This window comes from Microtus ochrogaster, chromosome 15 (assembly GCF_000317375.1).
Source record: "Microtus ochrogaster isolate Prairie Vole_2 chromosome 15, MicOch1.0, whole genome shotgun sequence".
Taxonomy (NCBI): Eukaryota; Metazoa; Chordata; class Mammalia; order Rodentia; family Cricetidae; genus Microtus; species Microtus ochrogaster.
The window spans coordinates 35,921,425-35,945,101 of record NC_022017.1 but is presented as its reverse complement, the minus strand read 5'-3'; the positions used below and the strand labels follow the sequence as shown (position 1 = coordinate 35,945,101).

The 23,677-nt window shown below is 50.1% G+C and overlaps 1 protein-coding gene across 3 annotated transcripts in view; it reads right to left on the bottom strand.

Moving 5' to 3' along the window:
- Positions 1-1,819: 1,819 nt before the first annotated feature.
- Positions 1,820-23,677, bottom strand: part of St3gal1 (ST3 beta-galactoside alpha-2,3-sialyltransferase 1) — a 70,920-nt gene continuing 49,062 nt past the window's right edge. For all 3 annotated transcript variants that reach the window (XM_013348948.2, XM_026782698.1, XM_026782697.1), the window contains 6 exons: positions 11,911-12,765; positions 10,917-11,113; positions 9,584-9,763; positions 8,418-8,463; positions 6,910-7,029; positions 1,820-5,590 (listed from right to left, as the gene is read on the bottom strand). In XM_013348948.2, the coding sequence (XP_013204402.1) occupies positions 5,417-5,590; positions 6,910-7,029; positions 8,418-8,463; positions 9,584-9,763; positions 10,917-11,113; positions 11,911-12,216 (1,023 nt within the window). In that variant the 5' untranslated portion in view covers positions 12,217-12,765 and the 3' untranslated portion in view covers positions 1,820-5,416. The remainder of the gene's footprint in view (positions 5,591-6,909; positions 7,030-8,417; positions 8,464-9,583; positions 9,764-10,916; positions 11,114-11,910; positions 12,766-23,677) is intronic.

The window sequence follows — 23,677 nt, the reverse complement described above, 5'->3', positions numbered from 1 at the left end:
TGTAGATAGATTTTTTTCTTTACTATATGTGGTTAGTTGGACACAGGGATGCAGCCCTCAGGGACAGAAGGCTGGCTGGGTAATTCCTTCTTGTTTCTTCAGAATAAATAAGCAAATATATACTCAGAAATCTTTAAGTCCCTGAGGTGTTAGTCTAACAAACACAGGGGCAGCCACTGTGTGCAGGAGGTGCCAGGAAAGTCCTGGAGAAATGTCTGCAGATTCTTAGTGCTTTTGGCTAATGTACGTTACAGTGACTTGGGCCTGAGATCTGACATAAGTAGTATACAGGGGACAAAGTCAGGGGGCCAGGCATGCTCCTTAGAAACCAATGACAGAACACTGCCACCTCGTGGCTGCTTGTTCGTTGTGCAAATGAAACCGAAGCCTGTCTAAGGGAACAGGGTCACTGAGGGAGTGAGGGAGTGTGTGTGTGTGTGTGTGTGTGTGTGTGTGTGCATGTGTTCTAGTGTCTGTGGTGTAGTGTTAGTATGTGTGATGTGGTATATGTATATATGTATGGTGTATGTGAAATAGCATGTATGATGTTTTGTTTGTATGTGTGTCATGATGTGTGTTGGGTGTACTATATATGTGTAGTATTGTGTTGTGTTATGATGTGTTTATTTGTAGTAGTGTGATGTGTGTGGTGTGTTATGGTTTGTGTTATATCTGTGGGCACTGTGTATACATAGTATGTTTTATGCATTATCATTGTGTGTATTCAGGTATGCTATACATATCAGTGTATAGTTTGTATGTATATTGTGTGTGTTGATAATAAATAAGCATGACCCCTGGGGAGGAAATAGAAGGGATGGAAGAAAAGGAATGCTGGAGATGGAGAAGAGGCATGGTGAATCCTGGGAAGGCAGAAGGCAGGGATGGGCACACGGGGAGCAGGGGTAAATTCAGACCGGGCTGGAGTCTGGCCATCCTTCCTAGTGTGGCTGAAGTTCCTCTGTCCAGTGCTGGGTTCCTTGCTAAGCCCACTGCCTGTGCTAACTCGGTGCTTAATGCATATATATTCTCTGGTACATCACTACCCCAGCTTTATCCATGGGGCCAGGCACAGTGAGGCCCAGCCATCAGCTCAGGCTCACACAGCCAGGCAGTAGCCCCCAGACTGCCTGGCTCTAGGGACCGCGTGTTGTCTTGGAACTGACTTCAGAAAGCATCCATTGAATTCAGAGGTGGAGCAGCAGGATGCGCTAGGACCCAAGGCTCACTTCTGCCTTCTGTTTACTACCTGTGGTGAGCTGTGTTGGAAGGGCAGCCAGGGCAAGCGAGGTGGCATATAGACCAGAAAGTGCCATGCCTATCATGAGGGAGGGAGATCATAGGCACACACCAATCCCATGTGACGCAGTTCCAATTTAAGGCTTTTGGTAATATTTCTTTAAAAAGCCAAGTGAGAGTGATTGTATCAGCTTCAGACCTGACAGGTGCTCCTCCCAGGGTGTGGCTGTCTCCTCTGTGCACACTGGGCCCCAGCCAAGCAAACATCAGAGCCACTGGCCTGTGTCTACCTCAGCCTCCTGGGACATTGTTTCCAGTCCCAGCCCCCTTTGAAGATTGGCAAGGTCAAGTCTGAGGTCAAGTCTGTCTGATGCACGACAGTAGCGGTTCAGGGAGGTTAAGTAACTCAGCATAGTCACATAGCAGGGAATGGCTCCACTCTGTCTCCTGAACCCCTACGGTGAGGACAACATCCCAGGGGACCCTAGGAGATGACTCATGCAGCCATTTCAGGACTGAACGCCCCCTCTCCCCGACTAGAAACGTCACCAAAGCAGAACTCTGAAAACACCCAAACAATAAAATAGCTCTTTTTATTCACTTTGATTCGGATCATTGGAAATATTCCACAATAAATAAAACGAAGCAGGGGCTGAGGAAGGCCGACTGACCAACGTCACTGGAAATGCATTCAGACCAATCAGGAGGGTTACAGGACAGGGCCACAAAAAAAGCAAAGTTTAAATGAGTGACGCTGGAACACGCACTGGAAGCAAGGGCGGAGAAGACCTTGGGAGGAAAAGTGCTTGGGTAACTTTGGCTCTGAAGGGGATCTGGGAAAAGTGATTGTGCAGGGAGTCCGGGGATGCAGGAGGGACCCACATCCACCTAGACGGGCAAGCAAGATCCAGACGAGGCTCTGGAGAAAGGATTAAAGTGGGTGCCATGGCACAGACCCTGGGCAGGAGGAGCAGAGGTCAAAGCTCAGTGAGCAGAGTGGTGGGTGGGGTGTGAAGAGGGGGTCCTCCCTTCGTGGAAGGAGAGCAGCAAGCGGAAGCAGGCTCAAGGCTGGGCCTGGCTGAGGCTACAGGTTGTTTGGGTAACGATGCAGTCACTACACTCTGAGGCTGCTCTGCCGGTCTCTGCCTTCCTTCCTCCTCACCCTCCCTGTTTCTTCAAGGTTTACCTGGGGCACAGGAGAAAGTGCCGAGAGGAAAGCCAGTGGTATCTCAAAAGTGGCTAGCCATGGTGGCTGAGCAGTCAAGGCCAAATCTTTCTCACCTCGGGTGACTATGGTGGAACCCGTGGCTTTAGCTGTCAGCTCCTTGTGGGCATGAACTTGTCACCTTATTCCCTGATGGGCAGTGGGCACCCAGGGCTTCTCCCACCCTGCATGTTCAGGCTACTTTGAAGGGCACAGGTAAAAACCAATCTCTGGGTCATCCACTGTGGTCCTTCCCACATTTGACAGGGAAGGCCTGTTCCCAGAAGGTGTGATGGGCCTATAGCAGCCCCATGTGGTCACAGTGGAGACTGCAGCACCAGACCTTCAGGTCCTACCTAGCTGCTGGTCTCCTTTACTCTTCCTGTACCCACTAGCCCAATCCACACGGTTTAATGGCTGTTGATTGATGCCCCAAAGCCAACCTAAAGTATCAACGTAAGGATTTTCCTCACTGGCTTGTTTCTTCTGGGAACTAAAGGCTACAGATTTGCTTTTCTATCCCTTAAGAGCAGCACAGGAAACACAAGTCTGGTTCACTGCAGGCTCATAGTCTAGGGTGTTGCTGAGACTCCCCTCGTTTCCCCTGGACTTAGCAGCTTCCTGATCAGCTCTGTGCACTGTAGCCCGAAACAGCGCTTCTGTCAGCAGCCAGACCAGTCTCTTTGGGAAAGGCCCTTCCTGTTCTCAGTCACTCACACCCCCCAAGGAAAGCTCCAATGACCTTAAATGAATTGGTGGAGTTAATTCTGGCCACAGCGGGCTGTATTTGATTCAGTTAAGAGCCCACTGCTAAGCCAGGGAACAGCAGGGGAGGCTAAGGGTTATGGGAAAGGGAAAGGCTGGCTCCTTGGCTGGAGGAGGGACAGGAAAGGGGGGGGGGGAGGGAGGAAGGGAGAGTGGGCGGGGCCGATGAGGACTAGAAGAGTTTCCTGAGTTGTGTTCAGCTAGACATGGCTACACTCTCACTACAGGCACTTGCTCTCTCGTGCAGTGGAACTCAGGACACCCGAGTGGCCACCCCTACGCCAATGTCCACCACTTCTGACTTGTCCTAGGGATTGATCCACTGACGAGCAAGCACCTGCTGAGTTCCTCACATTCGGATAATTGAGACTGTCTCTCCAGAGCGAGGATCTCACAAGAGTTCAGCTTTGTCAGCCAAGGGTCTTATGTCAGAAAGATTTTCAAAGTAAAGCATCATGTTCCGCCATTAAAAGCCTGGATTCTGAGACTTGGAGAACTGAAAAAAAAAAAAAAATTACAGCAAAGCCACTCACGGGACCGACTGCTGGAAAACGACAATGTTGGTGTCTGCTCTTTGGTGATGCCTATGAAGGCTGTGTGTGGTCCCTGATTGAGACCCCTGAGCTCTCACTGTAGAGGGGAGCCTAAGCAAGTGAAGGTCTCCCAACCCTCAAGATACGGCTCTCATATTCTGCTTTGATGAAGCTGCAGTGGTCCTTAGGGCATACTGTCAACAGAAGCAGAGGCTTCTCTTGTTGAACATCTGTAAGGGGGCGGCAGTTACGGTCAGTGCCTGTTCACCCTTGTCCAATTCCCTCACCAAGGAGTTGTCTGTCAGTGAGGCCGGAGGTCCCAGTCTGAGGGAATTCCCTTCTGCAACGAGGAAGAAGGCAAGTCAGCTGTACTAGAAAGGGAGGTGATATGGGTTGTACAAAGGATCATCAGTACCATAGGATCTGCCCAACAGCTAGCCCCTGGTCCTGATGTCTCAACACATAGCTCCAGGATGCTCAGACGCTTTCCTTTCCAGCCCTACTTCCGCTTGCCAGGCAAAACAACAGAAACACCACGAGCAGCATTGGGGAAGAGAGTGCACAGGGTTGGCTGGATGAACAAATCAATAAATAACAGGAAGTCTTTAGGGAGAAGGGGAGGACAGAGGAAGTGAGGAGAAGAGGTACATGCATTTCAGTTTTGTTCCTAGGGGGTCCTCATTGTGACCCCAAGGACTTCAGGAAGGTGGCTGCTAGAGACTTGATCCAGTGTTCAGGACCCAGGGGAGGATGCTGGTTATCAGTGGTCCTGAACCCAACAGTCTGAGGGAAGAGAAGTGAGCACCCATCCCATGCCTGGCACACTCTGAGTGGTACAGAGTATCCTCAGAGAAGAGATTCTGAGCTAGGCAGAGGGGTGCTGGTGGAGGCCCCCTTTCTCCAGTTGGAGATTTTGCTTCATGTCAGCCAACGCATGCATTTCTTCCTCAAGTTCAAAGGCACGTGGAAGGAGTCAAACCTGCTCTGTCCATACAAATGTCTCATCGTGGAGGGCGATCACACAGGATGGTGAAGAGGGTTTCCCTCCTGTCAGTAACATGGCCAGCTTTCGATGGAAGACCCCTGCAATCAGAAGCTCTTCCCAGCCATCATAGGTGAGCTTTTGGAAGAAAGGGACAACGGGGATGCCATATCAAGTGACAGGCCAGGCCTCATGCAAAGGAGAACAGTATCTTGCCCCAGTGCTGGTGTAGCCCATTGTGGCTCTGCTCCAGAGATAACTGTCACAAACACCCCAGTCAGAGTCTGAGTTGAGCTTGAAGTCCACAGTTCAGTGGCAGCCTCCAAACGACTTCCAGAAAATGCCCACTTTTTTGAACATAGCAATCTTCGGGATTTATCCCCCCACCCCATTATTCATTATTCAGAGGTTAGCCCATTCCCAGTATCTTCCCACTTTCTCCCACTTGGGGAACCACAGTGGAGAAGTGTTCCAACCTTAGAGAGGCCTGAGACTTCCTCTGTACCCTGGGAGCGTTGGACAGCTATGTCAAATGGATGCTACCAAAATGAGGGTGCAAGAGGCTGCCAGCAAGCCTGGGAACACCCCAAGTTCAGCCCTGGAAACTTCTGGAGCAGAATGGCTCCAGTGAGATGCTGGGGCTGCAAGTTGAGAGGTGAGGTGTGGTATGTCCATCCTTAATGGGTCGCGGCGTCATCTCCCCTTGAAGATGCGAATTTTGTTGATGGCTTCCAGAGTGGTTGTGACATTGTACTCGAAGTCCGCATCATGCACCCCTGTCTTTCGGAATGCACCCGCAGATGGGTTGTTTTCCCAGTAATGGTGCCAATTCCCTCTGCTGTCTGCCCCGAAGCCGTACAAGTCCACCTGTGGGACAAAGGCTAGGTGAGACCCAGATGACATGAGCATGCTAGCAGGGTGGGGGATTCAGGAAAGGCAGCCTGGATATCCCTGGAATTTTAAGGTGAATGTTAATGGTTTGGAGGAACCTTCTTCAGAAAGCCAAGAAAGGCTCAAGTCCAACTCCTGCCCAAGGGAACCTTGGGGTGACCTCAGGTAGGTGGTCCTGAGGGGCATCGGGCCTTCACTGGAGCTCCCAGAGGTCCTGGAGAAAAGGTGGAGAGAGGGGTTCGGAAGGCAGCCAAACTGTCCCTCATCTGAGCTGACTCTTAACACACTACATCATTGCAGAGTCTCATTTTCTCATCTGGAAAGGAGGCCAGGAGGCATGAACACGGAAGGTAGGTGACAGGGTCCAAACCCTTCCTTCTGAGACCAACATCTGAGGCTGCCCCCCCCCCCACACACACACATGACAAACACCAGCAACAACTTATTCTGCACAGTGTGACAAATCAAATGCAGACAGGTCTACTTTCCTCAGATGCCACCTGGCAGGTCCTGGGGACCTCAGGGACAAACCCATTCAACTGCAATCCTTATAACCTAGAGCAGTCATAGACAGGATGTCACTTAGAGAAGGGTCAAAGTCAGGCCCCCCAGGATACTGTGGAAAGGCCGTAGACCCGAGATGATAAGAGGCTCTTTCAAGGAGGGGACATCCGAGTTGGGTTTAACTAGTGAGTAGTTGGAGACCAGTAAGGAGGCACTCAAAGGGGCCTTAAGGGAGAGGATACCATCTAGTTATGGGTGGAGGACAGACTGGAGCTAGAGAGGGGTGTGCACAACAGAGCAGGGATCTTTGGGAGGGATGGGAGATAAGAGATGGGTGCAGTGCCTCTGAGGTTCCCACTCTGGCTTTGGTTCTCACAGTTGGTGAGTAGCAGAAGCCCCTAATAGCTTCCTAGAAATTCTGGTGACGTGAGTCAGGGTATGGCCCAAGTACTGAATGTAGTTCCCCGGTGGCTCTAACAAGCAACCCGAGGGTGGTAACTGTGGCCCTTTGCAGCTCTCCCTGTCTAAGCTGGCTAGAACCTGCTTCTTCATTTTGAGCTGAGTCACAGTCTAGCCTCCCCCCTACAGGAATGTTCCAGAATTCCTGCTCTTGAGAACGATATCATATTCCTGCCATTCCTCCACAAACCTGGTGACACAGGTGCCAGAGTCCCTTGGAAAGATGTGATTAGGAACTGTCTTCTGCCCTCTCCCCTTACCCTGGTTTCCCATGGAAACATGGAGCGGGTGGTCTTTGCCCCTCTAGCCTGCAGAAACATGGGTTGCATTACCTCATCACAGACATGAATGGAGAAGATGACCGAGAGGATGCCAGTGGATGGGTACCGCCCATGCCCCTGAAGCCATCTGTCAAAGACATACTTGATGAAGGCTGGGTGGTAGATCAGGATCTGCAGGGAGAAGGGACTGGGTGAGTACAGCCAGCAAAAGACACAGAGCGTCTAGTAAATGCTATACTGTTGTGACCATGAGAACGTGGTCATGCAGATCTCTGACAAACACCCTTGCATTTGTGGACTTAGTGCTGGGGAGACTAAGCCTTCTTTTTTTTTTTTTTTTTTTACAGGGTAGGGCTGGAGAGTAATGTAGGCTTACCGGCAAGAATAAGCACAGAGCAGTTTTATAGCACCGGGGAGAAGCCTGGAAGGGGACAGTGGTGCCGAAATAAAAAAATCCTCTGGGGGCAGGGAGTGTGACCCAAGGCTCCAGAAGTGCTCCACGAAGCAGTGTGAGGGATCATGACAGTGACACACTGCATCAAAAACATATCCATGGGCCACCTGTTCTGCCTGGCATTGGCTGGGATCTCCCACCTAAGGTAAACTACATGCAGGGGTTTCCTCTCCTGTTATGATGACATCAAGGCTCAGAGAGGCCAAGCAACATGTTCAGTGTTACACAGCCATGAAGGTTTCCCTGTGCCAGGCATGGCCTTGGCCTCATCCCCTGTGATCGCCTAGGAGACACTGAAGGGGACTCTAGGAACAGCAAAGGGTATAGGCAGCCTTAAACCATCCCTTAGGGAAGGGTTGAAGGAATGGGCAGCCTTAAACTATTCCTTATGGAAGAATTGAAGAAATGGACTCACAGGTCACTGGAGGGCTCTTCATTTCTCAGCTTTGCTTCAGGGCTTTGGGTCTGAGGAGAGAGACCCACCCTACAGAGATTTCTATGGCTTCTGTCTGGGATTGTGCTGCCCAAGGCCAAGGCCAGCTTGTTGCAGGCATATGGGGGACTTCATCTGGTCGTAGCATGATCTAGGCTGTGTCCCTTGAGCATAGTGCTGGCCTCTCTGAGCCTCCTGACTGTGCATGTAAAGATCCAGTGTGATGGGTTTTCCACACATGTTCCTGCTTTTGTCCATGTCTGGGCCAGGGCAGTATAGGGGCCCACTGGGGAGGATGGAGGTGTGGAGACAAAGAGGTGAGCCTGGCTTTGGGAGGCTCACAGGAATGGGTAAAAAAACAAAACAAAACCCTGCAGCCTACACTTGCCCCACCCTCCAGGGGCTTGTGAGAGTTGGATAGCGGGTGCTACCCCAGGTTGGCTGCAGTTAGGTTTGGGTATTCCTGAAGAATCCCACCCTGTGCCAAGTTCCCAGGTGGTGTTGCTGTTCTGGAGACCCAATGTGAGGACCTGCCCTTAGCAGAAGCTCCACAGGTGCCAGCAACCACGTCAGGTCATGGCCAGGGCACTCTGTGAGCTCAGTGCCTCCATCACAGCACCAAATTGTGGAAAAGGAGCCAGCAAAGCTAGAGAGTCCTAAACTTCCACTTACCTTCTCTTTTTTCACTTTGATCTTCGGGGGCACGGGGACGTAGGTGCTGCGAATCGGGAAAGAGAAGGGATTTATTAATATGGAGAGGGACCACCTGTGTGCCAGAAGCTCTGTGGAGTGACATAGCCATGGGGAGGGGAGGGAGGCTTAGGTTCTCAGAAGCCACCTGCCTGATGGAGCATTGCTCCTGCAGTAGCACCAGAGTGACACCAGGGGGCAACCCTGGCTAATTTGGACCAGAATGGGGGACTGGCTCCAAACATAGCCTTTCAGGGACCTAAGGATATTTGTTTTCATCTTCCAGAGTCAGAAGATCGGTGCCCATTAGTGGGGCCCAGGCTGATTACTGGGGAACTGGCAGGGGTGACCTATGGCTGTCTCCAGCTCACATGAGCTACAGTGGCAAGGTGTAAAATCCACCACCACGTGGAACATAACTGACACAATGCAGGCTCTCCATGTGCCTGGGTACCAGAGGAGCATCTTGAGCCAGCTGCCTGGCCCAACCTCTTGCTGAGCCCTTCCCTCACACTCTGGCCCCCGGAGGCATGGAGTTCCTGGAACCCGCAGTTCTTGGCTTTAGCTCTGCTCCTAAGAGACCTGGGCTAGGACCAGGAGTTATGCGGACATCTGGAAAATGAAAGCCACTCCCCTTCAAGAAAAGGCAGGGACTCAGGAATTAGACCCAGATGGTTGCATGGGCTCTGGGTCAAGTTCAGTGTTGGGCGAGTGGTTTTGCCCAGTCACGGTTGCTCCCTGGAGGCCAGAGCTAATGAGAAGCATTGCTGGGAAGACCAAATGATAGGCACCTCGCCTGGGGAGCAGATGGCAGCACTTACTCTCCGAGAGCCAATGTTGACTTAGCCACAACGTGTGTGTTCAGCAGCCCTGAGTGTTCTGTGCTGCAGTCTAACAGCAAATGGGATCTCAGAACTAAAGGGTGGGCATGGAGCTATCACAACGAGGGGCTCTCAGTGCTGAGGATGGACATGAAGCTACCACAACAGGCTCTCAGAACGGAGGGTGAACAAGTCAGGTAGGATCGACCAAGGAGATGGCAGCAGCGGTCACATATGTACCAGGAGGCATGGGGGAGAGGAATCCCAAAGGACATCCAGCAGGAATGAGCGACAGATGGGCACAGGACAGTCATTAGAGAAACTCACTGAGTAATGGTGCCCGTGGTAGTGGCGCTGACCACCCACAGCAGGTCAGTGATCTTGAAGGGGATCAGGATCATGCTGACATTCTCTCCCAGCTCCCGAAAGCTCTCTGGATACACAAGATGGTGGGTGGTCCTGCTCCCAACATCTGCCTCAAAGCCCACCGTGGGCGCCTTGTTCATCCTGGGAGGAGAGGAAAACGAGGCAAGAGGTAAGGATGCTGGAGGTGGAGTCGCCTGTGTGGTACCCACAGGTGAGCTTCTTTGCTCCCTAGGCCTCAGTTTCCCCATGTGAGCAATGGGAACATTGCAGACAGGCCAGACAAGCCTGGTATAGCAGGTCTGAAATCCCAGCCACATGGGAGGCAGAGCCAGGAGGATGGCAAGTTCAAAGTCAGTCTGAACAACTCAGTTTGGGGGTACAGTTTGCCTAGCATGCATGAGGCCAAGTTCCAGAGCTAGTTCATCAAGACAGAGGACGAGGCTTTTTTTTTTCATTTTGTTTTTTATAAAAGCAAGTAGGGTGGATCTTGCCCTCTAACAATCAACTACCTGTGTCACAGGTAATTGTGCCTACTAAGGGCACCTTTTCAATGATCCAGAGCCCAGACAAGCTGTCTACCAAGCTACAGCTTTGAACTCAGATTTGCCTAACTCTGAACCCAACTTTGCTTCTCATTGTAGGCATTCCCACTGAAAGCCAGGAAAGGGGCCTATGGACATAAAGTCAAGGATACAGAAATAAGGTTGTCCAAGATTCTAGATCCACCATCCATCCATCCATCCATCCATCCATCCATCCATCCATCCATCCACTCACCCACCCACCCATCCATCCACCATCTACGTATGTATGTATGTATGTATGTATGTATGTATGTATGTATGTATGTATCTATTTATCTGTATATCTGAGGGGATACTGAGTCTCACCTTTAGATATGCTGTGTCCCAGAACACTTCTGAATAGGAATTATGAAAAACTCAGGGAAGACATAGTGCTTTTTCCTGAGATGCCACTTCCACTGGGATACAGAGGAAGCAAAGCTGACATTAAAAGCTTCCGGGTCATGGTCCAGATTGAAAGTTAGGGGTGAATTTGGGCCACAGAAGCACACTCAGTTTTGCACACTCAATAGGCCTTAGGTACTAAGTCACTACCCCCTTTGACATCTCTAGTCAAGACTTCCTTATTTTATGTCACCTTGCTAGGGAAAGATGGGGGGAACTGAGACCCAGAGGTCATCAGTCCTGGGGCCCAGGCCTGGAATCTTGTCCCTCTGAGCCGAACCTCTGAGGTTCCCTGGGCTTGGGTTAAGGGTCCATCCAGTGCTCACCTCACCACGAAGTCGTGGTTGTCAATCTCAGGCCCATAGGAGGAGCCCTTCAGGTTCCCAGAGTTTCCCACGACTGCACAGCGCCGGCAACCCACCAATCTCTTGCCCAGCACAGGGTCCACATTCCCAGGTACCACGTGGAACAGTTCCTTGACGGTGTCACTCAAGTTGTTAGGTTTCCTCTCCCGCTGGAGCCTCTGGGGTGGAGAACAGAGGGGGTGGTTAGTTTGGCTCCATTTGCCTCTGGCTGGACAGGCTGGCTCCCTGTCCACCAAACCCAGATACTAACTGTGAAGGCACAGGTGGTTAGTGATAGTCACCCACATCCCAAGACAGGAGACAGGAAGAAAGCGCATGCATCCACAATACAGGTACTCTCCAAATACCCACTTGTGTGCGAGACTAGGACTTTAGCTGACCTTTGGGTGCGAGGGGAGGGGCGAGGACCAATTCCAGACACCGCGGACCACAACTGCATTTCTCATTCCTATCACCTGCTAAGATCTGGTTTTGCTACTGGTGGCAGAAAAGACCAGCCTGGATTCAGGGTGCACCCTAGAGCCAAGGCCACAAGCCCTTCCCAGAAGAGGACACCAGAGACACAGGAAAACCATGGGATATGGGAGCAGAGACCAGGAGCTGCAGATGTGGGCCACGAACAGTCAGTAGCAGCAGCAGCAGCAGCAGGAGAAAGGCCTGGGGTTAAAGACCCTTGGCCTCCAGGACTGTGCCACATGGTCACTCACTTCTGATGCCTTAGCCCACCAGATCCACGGGGATTGGTTATGGGAACCACAGGCGGGGGAAGCAGTAGGGTTTTTTTTTTCTCTGACTTACACGTGATAGATGCTCAATAAACAATTGCTGAGTGAAGGGATGACTGAAAATAAACGACATTCTAAATGCTGCCAGATGCTTGGTGGGTCCCCAGGTCTCCCAGACCTAGCCTTTGTCTCCCCCAACCCTGCCCCCAGGCCCACCCGACTCCACTCACCAACCACCACTGATATGTGTCCTCTTCCATCAAAGCATTGCGGGCTGTCAGCAGCGGCTGCATGGTCTTGTTGAAGCGCTGGTCGAACCAGGGCGAGACCTTGTCTTCGCTGATGCAGTGTGTGCAGGTGCACGGCTGTGATTTGATGAGCTTGCGTAGGTTGTCGGAGAAACCCAGGACCATCTGCTTAGGGAACCAGGCAGTGGGCATGCCCGTGCTTGAGTAGTTCAAGACGAAGGAGGTGAGGAAGAAGAGTAGCAGGAGGAAGGTGAGCCACTTGAGGCTCCTCTTCCTCATGTTCACCATCTTCACACTTTGCTGGGTCCTCTGTGTTAATAGGGGTGGTGGTCACAGAGAGGAGAGAGGCCCTGTGGTGTAGAGATGGGCAGATTCCAGAGACACAGAAGCAGGCAGCAGGAAGGGGAGACCTCTGAGGCAGCTAGGGTGAACTTTGGTCTAGGTCTGGGCTTGGGATAGCTCTGTGTGGCACATGATGGCAGACCATGAGATGCAGTTGGTGACTGTGTTGTCTTCCTTTTGGGTAAACAGTGTAGTCTGCCTCTTTTGCAACCCCAAGCCAAGTTGAAACTGTGACTTGATGAGGTTAATGCAGGCTGGGGAGAGCAATGTTCTCCCCCATGCAAAAGGGATCAAGGTGTAGTCCTCAGCCTGAGTGATCCCCTGAAGGACCTGTAAGAAAGTCTTGGTACAGGATGTGGGGCTGGCTGCTTGGCCGCCCTCCTCCAGAAAGTGTGGCTTGAGATAATCCTTAATTAGAGTGTTGTGTTTCCCAGGCTGTCACAGGGATGGGAACTTAAAGGACATCTCCAAGAAGGTACAGAGGTTGATGAATATCTGTGTGGAAAAGGAGGAAGAAAAGAAGACGAAACTCGGTAACCTTGATTTGGGAACTGTTTCTCTCTCTACACTTTTCCCACAAGCCTCAGGGGCTTCCTGTAGGCTTGGGGAGCACCTGTTTTTCCTGTCTCAAGCCTGTACTCTACCAGAGTGTGCCAGTACTCTTGCCGCCATTGATGGAGTCGCTCTGGCTTTGCCCACCACGGTGAACCAATGGACCATAAAATCATGAGCCACAGAAAATCCAACCCCCCTCAAGTTGTTCCTGGCAGGTATTCTGTCAGCCAAAAAGAAAAAGAAAACAACAACAACAACAACAAAAACACAATACAATCAGCAGCTCAGTTTTTAAGTCTCTCGATTACACTTTTCTGCTTCTTAAACTCTGAACCCATGCAACTTACATATGAGCAAGTGCCTCCAATGGGGGAAAATGGTTCAGAACCTAAGTCTCTTCCCTGGAGGTTCCCTTTGTGATGGGCATATCCTCTCGGTGCTTGACTTAGACAGAGGAACTTAAATCCATCTCTCCATCCTTTCTGTCATGGCTCTGTTCGGGCCCTTGCTGGCCTTGACTCCACTTTCTGGGAGGCAGCACCCACTGCATGCAGGAGGTGGGCAGCTTCATTGCTTTATCTCCCATCCCTCTGGAATCTCCGCCCTTTAAGCTTTGGCTGTTTCACCTGGAGTTCTCTGCTTGGCAGGCACTCTGCTTCTTGAAGAAAGAAAGGGTCAGACAGAGGGGCCCCACTGAACTCCGGCATATCTCTTTTTGTAGACCTGAACAGGAGTCTGGGCAGGAAAAGGCAAAGTAACATCTGGGACCTCAACAGCTCCTGGGCTGCCCAGAAGGGCCCAAGAATATCTCTTTTATTATCTTTGTGTCAGAAATTCTTTTTGCAATCACCTTGACTCGTGGCCAGTGACTGTTGGCAAAATCTTGTCTTTCTCATCACTGAAAAGCAGACCTTCTCCAGGCCTCTGCGTTCTGACTTGCTGGATTCATGTGGACAGACCCAGAAAGCACAGAGTAAGACTAGGACCAGTGGAAGGCCTCCAACATGCTAGAGAAAAGTAAGAGCCTTCCCTAAACCGCTCTGCAGCTCCATCCTGGTCGGTGGATACTTGGCATCACCGATTCTTATCATGGAAGGTTTTGAGTGAAGCCGGCCAACAGCACCAGAGTGAAAACAGTCGTAGAGACCACACCAGAGTTCCTGTGTGCTGTGGGCCAGGCCCTTCATCTCTCTAATCCTTGCTTCCTGGATCCAGAAAATAGAACAGTGCTCCTCCAGGCCTGTGTGGAAAGACTGATAGGCACAAAGGGGACCAGCTCAGGACACCCGGTGCATACACTTCATAAGTCATGGCTGCTTCTCTTCCTTGAATCCCAGATGCTTTCTGTGTAAAATGTAACCTAACAAGATGCCTGGACTGTCTCAAGGGCAAGGGTACTTAAAGAACCAAATGACACCAGGCATCAAAGAATACAAGGCAGGGTAACCCCTGCCTCTGGCTCTGTTCTTCCAGGTGGTGGCAGCTGGTCCTTCAGTACTTTCTGGGGACCAGTGAGAAAGGGGTCCTAATATATGGTGTGTGAGATACAGCAAACACTCAACCTTCAAGAGTGGTTACCATGGGCTTTGAGGCTGATCCAGGGAGCTTATAGCTAGTTTTGACACCGAGGGCAGTGGTTCTCAAGGGTTATGACCCCTTGACAAACCATTATCTCCAAAAATATTTACATTACGATTCATAACAGAGCAAAATTATAGTTATTAAGTAGTAACAAAAATAATGTTACGGTTGGGGGTCACCACAACACGAGGAACTGTATTAAAGGGTCACAGTGTTAGGAAGGTTGAGAACCACTACTCTGGGGGCTCCCTCACAGTGGCTCTGCTCCCGCTTTCCACCCGCCTTGGCCTTTAGAGTCTCTCCCTTCACGTTTGGGAGTACAGAGGCACTGCCCTTTGGAGCCTGTGAGGCTGATACCTCCCTGGAGAGGTCATCACCCTGATAGCTCCGAGCAGCAGTGTTGGATGGGGCTAAACCTGTTCCTTGTGCTTTGCCATTCAGGGCCCCAGCTGTCACCTGTTAGAACTCTGAGCAGCCCCGTGCACTGGACTCTAACTAGAGCATAGTCTTTGTGGTCAGCGAGGCCTGGTGTGAATGTTGAGCCTATCTTTGCTTGCTGAGAGATCCTGGGTAAGTCAGTCTATCTCTCTGAATCCAGGTCTGCTCCTTAAGACACAGTGATCAAAATTTTTTTTTTAAATTAAAGTGTGTATGTGTGTGGTTTGTTTTCTAATTGCCTATAGAAATTAAGAGCAGAGCTTCCTGGTTCCTAATGTGCACTAAAAACAAGTTATCTCTCGTGCTCTCTCTCCTTCTGCTCCTGATTTGGACCTTGAGATTTTTGTCCGGTGCTCCAATGTAGGTCTCTGTCTCTATCTCCTTTCATCGCCTGATGAAGGTTAATATTCAGGAGGATGCCTATATGTTTTTCTTTGGGTTCTTCTTCTTATTTAGCTTCTCTAAGATCACGAATTATAGGCTCAACGTCCTTTATTTATGGCTAGAAACCAAATATGAGTGAGTACATCTCGTGTTCCTCTTTTTGGGTCTGGCTTACCTCACTCAGGAAGTGTTTTCTATTTCCATCCATTTGCATGCAAAATTCAAGAAGTCCTTGTTTTTTACTGCTGAGTAGTACTCCCACACACTGAGACAATGGGGATGTTCTACTGGGAACTCACCAAGGCCAGCTGGCCTGGGTCTGAAAAAGCCTGGGATAAAACCGGACTCGCTGAACATAGCGGACAATGAGGACTACTGAGAACTCAAGAACAATGGCAATGTTTTTTTTTAAACTTATTTATTTATTTATTATGTATACAATATTCTTTCTGCGTGTATGCCTGAAGGCCAGAAGAGGGCACCAGACCTCATTACAGATGGTTGTGAGCCACCATGTGGTTGCTGGGAATTGAACTCAGGACCTTTGGAAGAGCAGGCAATGCTCCTGAGCCATCTCTCCAGCCCTGGCAATGGGTTTTTGATCCTACTGCACGTACTGGCTTTGTGGGAGCCTAGGCAGTTTGGATGCTCACCTTACTAGACCTGGATGGAGGTGGGTGGTCCTTGGACTTCCCACAGGGCAGGGAACCCTGATTGCTCTTTGGGCTGACGAGGGAGGGGGACTTGACTGGGGGAGGGGAGGGAAATGGGAGGCGGCGGCGAGGAAGAGACAGAAATCTTTAATAAATAAATAAATTAAAAACAATTAAAAAACACTTACATGTCAAAACTTAAAAAAAATTACTTATCATCATCAAAAAAAAACACAAGTTATCTCCAGCAAAGTGCAGACAATGGCATTGAGACTCAGTGGGAAAGCCTCTGATGGAGCTCAAACACTAGGAACTGAACCAGGAACTTGAACCTGGGTCCTCATTATCAGTTTCTCCGATTGGGGAATGAAAAGTCTAGACACTGCTCCCCCTCCCTTTCCTGTGCCTGACACATCTGCTCTGTGCCAAGCAAAAAGTTCCAGGAAGAAGATGCTGGCCCTGGAAAGAGCGTCTCCTGATCAAGCTCTGGTGTTCCTGTGTTCTCATGCAGGGGTGTGTCTCACTTCTGCTTTAATCCCTCTTTTGGAGAATCCACAGCCCAGTGAGTCACAGCTGGAGGTTGCTGCCTGGAGCCCAGCTGTGGAGAGAGATGAGGCCTGCCCCAGCTCCTGAGACACCCTTAGCCGGCAGCTGAGGACCACTCAAGGCTGCTTGCTGCTGACGCTAGGTGACTAGCTTCCTCCCGAAGAGGTGTCCAGACCAGAGATGTTCAGAAGTCTTCCAGGAAAATTCTAGGATTCTGTAGTGAAAGTCAAAGTATAGGATGACCAGGGCCTAGGGAGGTATCTGCTTCTAAATGGCTGTGTCTTCCCCAAACTTGTCACGACTATGCACCAATCCTGATTAGAGATGTTTCTTGCTGACCTGGACCCCAGTTCAGGTCACTCTCTACCACGGTGAGGACTACCTGGCCTTCTCCGTACTCACTCCCGTCTCCAGTGATGGAGGGCTTGGGCCTGAACAACTCTCATTTTGAGCTCTTCTTGCCCAGAGAGCTCTGCAGGCAGTCAGCCAATGATGCCTGGGTAGACAGAAGAGAGAGGCAGGCCTTTTTTTCTGTCCCACCTTAGTGGTGTAGGCTGAAGGTGACTCTGCCCTGGACTGCAGGACCCTCCCTACCTCAAGCCTGAAGGTAGATTTGTGTTCTGTACTGGTCTCCTGAAGCTTCCTGGTCACAGCCAAATACCTGAGGTTTCCGTTTCCCTCAACTTTGCAAAGGACTAGTCTGTGAGGAACACTCATTTTCCCTCTATGCTCTCAGAGCGGATCCTCAGTGCTTGCCTTGCAGTCAGACCCTTAGGACATCTCCAACCAAACCTGGCAATCAGGTTTGGTTGCCTATTTATTCCTATCCCAGCAGCCTACCTGACCCCACATTTTACCTCTCCTTGGTCTGCCTATCCAGAAGATCTACCAGCTAACAAACAGCTTTTGTGTATATTATACCTGGGGTGATGGATAATTTCCAACTACCAAGTAGACCGGATTTAGGATTGACATGGAAGTAAAATAAATCTTACAGAGGCAGAAGGAGGTGGCTGGAGAGAGGGTTCAGAGGTTAACAGCACTTGCTGCTCTTGCAGAGGATCAGGGTTTGGATCCCGGAATCCATATTGGGCAGCACAAACCTGCCTGTATGTAAGCCCAGTTATGAGGGATCTGATGTGGATTTCTGACCTTTATAGGCACATGTGTGCACACGCACACACACTAAATAAATAAATAAATAAATAAATAAATAAATAAGTAAATAGATGATGAATATATATATATTTTAAAAAGAGGATTACTAGCCAGGTGATGTATGCTTTTAATCCCAGCACTTGGGAGGCATATGCAGGTGATGTGAGTTCAAGGCCAGCCTGGTCTACAAAGCAAGTTCCAGGACTCTTACACAGAGAAACCTTGCCTCAAACAAACCTCATGTGATTGCAGCAAGAACAGTCTCTTGTGAGTTCCTGGGGATTCATGTTATCCCGAGACTTGAGTGAGAGTCTCCCCGCTCCAGGGGTCTTTCACTACTATGACATATACTATATATGGCTGGAGTGTAGAGGGGGTTCAGGACACTTCAAAGGAGGCTGCAGAGCAGTTTAATCTCATCTCAGAGACCAAGGAAGCTTGCCTCCTTTGGGGCCCCAGGTTCCCCGTTCCTTTCTGCATACTCTCTCATTCATCTCTCCGTAACCAAGAGGTGCTGGCAGATGGGAGAACCCTTGGCTACACTTGTGAGTCTTTCCTGACTCTCCCTTGCTGGTTTCCTGGCTGGGAGGGTGGGCATCAAAAACGCCATTCAAGCACAGATAACACTTCAGGACACAGTTTTTAGACTCTTAAGAAGCCTGATTAACCAGGATTAGATTCACATGGGGAGCAGTCAGGTGATGTTTTTACACTCTCAGCAGCACAAAAGGAACTCAAGTCCACAAATCTTCTTATGCGGGGGGGGGGGGGGGTAGGGTGGGGGGGTGGGGGGTGGTAAGAGCACTCCACCCGGAGTCTGACCTTGTGCAAACAGCACGAGATGTGAAGAACCCGAGTGGGAACTTGAGGGATCCTGCTGTCTGGGTACCCAGGCACACAGGTCCTTCCAGGGTATCCCTGATTTGGAAGGTGCAGCAACCAGAACGCAGGAAAGGGCTGCTTAGGAACCTCCACCTCCTCCCAGTAGCCCCGGAGCTGTCGGCTTCTTCTAAGAGTTCATGTGAGTGAGAAGCGGCAGCCAGGCTGCTGGGAGCTAAGCTTCAGAAAGCTGCCATGTGACTTGAAGAGGGTCCTTTGGAGATACTCCCTTCATTTTCACAGGAATACTGCACCTCTTGGCATTGGAAGGTTCTGGGAGAGGCTGGGACTACCTCTAGTTGGCCTGGGATGGTGTAGAGCCCGGCACTCACCAGCAACTCCCTGTGGGAGCCACCTAGACATGGAGGGTTCAGGCATGTCCCCAAGTGCAGGGGGTCTTAGATGAAGCTGCCTAAGCCTCTGAGGTGAACAAAAGTTCATCAGAAAGAGCTAGCCTTTCATGTGATAGCTTACCACACTCAAGCTGCCTGTTGGCATCCCTCCCAAACTCAGAGAATGAGGGGCACTGCCCTAGGCAGGGGACTGCTAAGCAATCCTCTTGGAGTACTGGGTACCAGGCTGGAGTAGACCAGCTAGGGACCAGTGGATATCCCTCCTGAGGTCTGGGGTGAAGCTAGGAAGTAGAAGGTGGCCTGCCAGGCAGTGCGGGCAGGCAGTCCTAGCAGGCAGGGAACAAGGATGACTCACGGATCACAGAATTGCTTCCTAACCCTAGTGTAGCCCTGGAGACAGGGGCACCACAGCCACAAGGGAAGTGCTACTGTTAGTGTTTGCCCACGTGTACCTGTGTTAGAGAAGCCTGAACACAGCCATGCAGCCCTGTGCGGGAGAGGACAGCCCAGGGACCTGTTTCCTGTAGCCTGCTTTCTTGGTGGCTCTGCAAACTGCAGTCTTGCAGCTCAGAGTTAATTTTTCTTGGTATACTGGCAACATGGAGATGGGAAGGGCAGAGACTATAAGTCACTGTCACATTGTAAGTGACAAGCTCTCTAGTCAAAACCAGATATGACTCCTGAACCATGCTATCCATGCCTGTGATGGATACCACGTGCTGGGGACCAGAGACACTCAGATAGCACCATGCTACCTGATGGATTTCCTGACGCAGTCTGCGGCCACAGAGGCGCCTCCTCATCAATCATTACATGATCACAGGGATTCGGGTTTCATGGGGAGAACTGATTAAGAGATCAGCCCCTAGGTCAGCTGCAAGACCACAGCCTGCAGCCTTTCCCCATGCAAGAGACAATGTAACACCTCTGAGGACGAAAATGCTGACCTTGCCTGCCCCTTCTCCAAACCCATGCACTTCTGTGCCTGAAACAGAACACTAGCAGCTTTATTCTGCATCGTCCAATCAGCCTGTCAATGTGCCCACTTTACATAGGAAAATGAAGCCTAGAAAGGTGAAGTCCCTTGCTCCAGCGTGGAACATTTTCTAAGAGTTAAGCTAAAAGGCTGCCTAAGCAGCGTGACCACAAAGTCCAAGTTCTTCCTGCTGGGTTTTGCCTCTCAGATCTTGTGCCAGGTTCCTTTTGGGGACCCAGCAGCCTCCTGCCCCAGAAAGTCCACATGGGAAAGCGAGGATCATCCCACCTAGTCCTGCAACTCCCAAAGCAACCACAGATGCTACACCTTCTGCCTAATTGAGGAAGCATGCATGAAGGAGAGAGAGGTGCCCTGAGCCAGTAAGAGTGATGGCTGCTGGCACAGTGGGAGCTGGCCAAGCCAGCTGCAGGTGGGTGTTCAATACAGACATTGTCACCCACCCCACCCTGTGGCCTGTTCTGAGTATGGGGGAGGGGTGAGAGGACTGGATTGTCCATCTCCTGCTGCCTATCAAAGGACCTCTGTGTTGGGTGTGCAGTTTTACAAGCATCACATTCTGGTCTGTTTGTCTTTAAAATATACAGGTGTCCTTTTATCTCCTCCTAGTATGGCAGGGGAGAGGCCACTCTGGAAAAGTCTGGATGCTCCTTGTGGCTCTCAGAGAAATGCCAGAGTTGGAGGGTAGGAGGCCATGGATGTTCCAGGTGTGGGGAAACACACATAGCTTGGGACTGGAAACCTCAGTCTGAACCCTGCCCTCAGATTTGGCCAGTCAGTGCCCTCTGCAAGGCTTCTTCCACACATGGCTCATCTGGATAATTTGAGGTATAAATCTTTCCCCTGAGACCAGTAACATGGGCATGGGAGCACACGTGAGGGAGGTGTGCCATGTGCCTGTGTAAAAACAAGGCACAGATCTAAACTAAGCTAAAAGCCCTAAACATTTCCCTTTGCTTCACTGCAATGACCCTTGTCACCTTCCCTCTCTCGATCCATCCTTCCCTTTGTCAGGGAATAAACGGACCGGTGGAAAAACTGGACTTTGAAATTTTCAAGCAGACGAGGAAGGAAGGATGTGTGAGTGTGTCTACGTGTTGTGCACTAGGGTTCAGATTCTCAGTGGAGAGGATGAATAATCAAACCCTGAAAAGGCGAACTGTGTGGGGTGAACTGGCTTCCCTTATGAGTGCAGAGAGTGACCGTTCACAAGGTCCATAGTGCGTTCTTGCATAGCTCTCCCACTGGGCAGCAGGACCTTCTTCCTAATCCAGAAGTTTCATGTCCTCTGCCAGGATCTGGAGGAGTCATCTACAGCCTGACTTGTGACAGAATCTAGCCCCAGGCTCCTGTTTTCTTTGTTTCCTGAGCTGTTCTTTGCTCCCAAAGCTCATGACCCCTCAACACCTGGAATTCAATCCCAACACACATCAGCTCTACAAGATCCTACACGAGTGACCCTCTGAGCTACAATAATGACTACCCTGGCAAGATACATCAGCATAATAGTGTCACCACGGCTTTAGGGGTAACCAATCACTTTCTGATTGAATTTAGGGCCCATCGCGCAGATCAGAACTCAGACCTAGTCAGGATTCCATGGCAGGTGAAGCCATAGGCTCTAGGAGAGAATTTATTACTATTATATTGCCAAACAGACATAATATCAAAACTACTTTCTAAATACTTGTTTCCTATTCAAAGGCTGGCATATCACTTAGCCCCTATCAGAGAAGCTTCTTTTTTCACTGGATGGTGGTTAGTACAGGGACACTCACAACTGGTCAAGTGTAGAGAATAAGCGACGGTGGAGTGATCATCTGCATCACACATTTATAGGCCACATCTGTATCACACCCCAATGCAACACCTGTGTCAATACTCTTCCCTTCGAAGGCTGAGGGTTGCAAAAGGGAGGATGGAAAAACTATGAGAGATAGTGGTCACGGGAAACAGTATGTTCTGGACATGACAAGACCACAGAATGCTTGAATTCATACCAGCTGTGGTTGCCTGTGCAGAACCAAGCAGAAGGCACGCATGTGCATGCGAGGGGGGGAGGGGAGGAGAGTGCACTCATGAGGCCCCACCTATGGCTGCTGGGGGAGGGAGAGCCAATTTTCTTCAGGGAGGTGACCACGCTTTAGTGAATGGCCTTATACCCATTCACATAAGGGCAACACTGAGGAACATAGCTAAAATTTAAAAAAATGCAAAATGTAGACATGAAATTGAGGAGGGACATGGTAGGGAGGTCTGGGAAGAGTTAGAGGGGAGTGGGGTAGATAGGATCAAAAAATAGCATACACATACACTGAATTCTCAGAGAATAAATAAAATATATTTAAAAATTTAAAGGTTACTTTACCATACCATGAATTCCCATGAAGACATTAATGCCATCAATGAAGTATTTGCTATAGCCCTACCATGCCTCTTCAGTGCTGCGTGTTGGGATTACTGGAGCATAAAAGAAAGGCCTTTCCCTGGGAAAAGGCTTTTTTTAAATTTTCTTTTTCTTTTTGTCATCAGGAAGACAAGCAGTGACTAAGAAACATAAAAAAATAAATCTCACCCAAGCTGGCTCTCTTTCGGTCTGGCTCTTCCCCTTTCTGGGCCTTTCTAGCTCTCCAGAGTCACAGCAGCCCCCGTGCAACTTCTCCAAGCTAACAACAAGCCCAGGGACTTGCACCCGTCTCTCTGCCCTGCCCAGGGGATCTTCCCTAACAGGTTGCTCTTTCATTCCAATAAGGATGCTGATTCTTGGACAAACTGTCTATCATCTTCGCGTCTTCCCCACCTTTGTGTTCTAGATCACACAGCAACTAGCAAACCTCATGGTTCGTTGTGCAAAGCAGAAAGGGTGGGCCTGAATGAAGCCTCTTCCAACTTCCTCCTTTCTGCTGCTGGCTTCCCCAGCTCTGACTTTTCTTTGTTCCCACTGTGCTCCCTGAAGAGTGATTGGGAATGCCTTTAACAACCACCTGGCCGGCTGGCACCACCTGCATTTCACAAGTGAGGAAACCGAGGCTGTGAAACTTTTATTGATGCTTAATTACTCAATCTCTCCCTAGTAATTGGGTTTTCCAAGGCTGCTATGGTTGGAAGACTTCCTTCCCATCTCTTGGGTTCTCAGGAGTTTTTCAGAAACTCCTACAAGGATGGAAGGCGCTGCACCTCTGTTGCAAAATGGTGCTACCCTCCGCTTGAGGTTCCTGCTTCACACTGCAGCCCACTGCATGTGTAAGCCTTGCTTCGGCCCTTTATTTGCCTCTCAGAACTTAGGAAAGTGAGACTGGAGCCGTATGTTCTCTGAAGTCTCAAGGAAGCAAAGCTCGGGTAGCACATTTGCTCATGAGCGATATAAAAATCAAGTCCTAGATGATGAACCACTATTATTCTTCTACCCACATGTCCAAACATTTTTATTAATAAAATTACTCCGGGTGACTTCTTAGTGACAGAGCAGATCTCTATCCCTGGCCCCTCCCAGCTGGAGCACCCCAGGTTTCAGCATCACCTTCCCTGGAGCTTTGGGGTCTCTGCCTCTACAGGGTCTTTGGGATACGTGGGTTACTGGATAGAAGGGACCAGAAGCAAAATCGACCTGACTGAAAAAGACAAAATTAGCACAGGACCACAGTAAACTAATGGATTTCAGGCAGATACGAGGGAAGGAAAGACACATGACAGTGAGGGGGAAATTTCTAAACATTTACATTTTGGAGACTGCAGGAATGAATTAGCTACGCCTTTAATCCCAGCACTCGGGAGGCAGAGGCAGGCGGATCTCTGTGAGTTCGAGACCAGCCTGGTCTACAAGAGCTAGTTCCAGGACAGGCTCCAAAGCCGCAGAGAAACCCTGT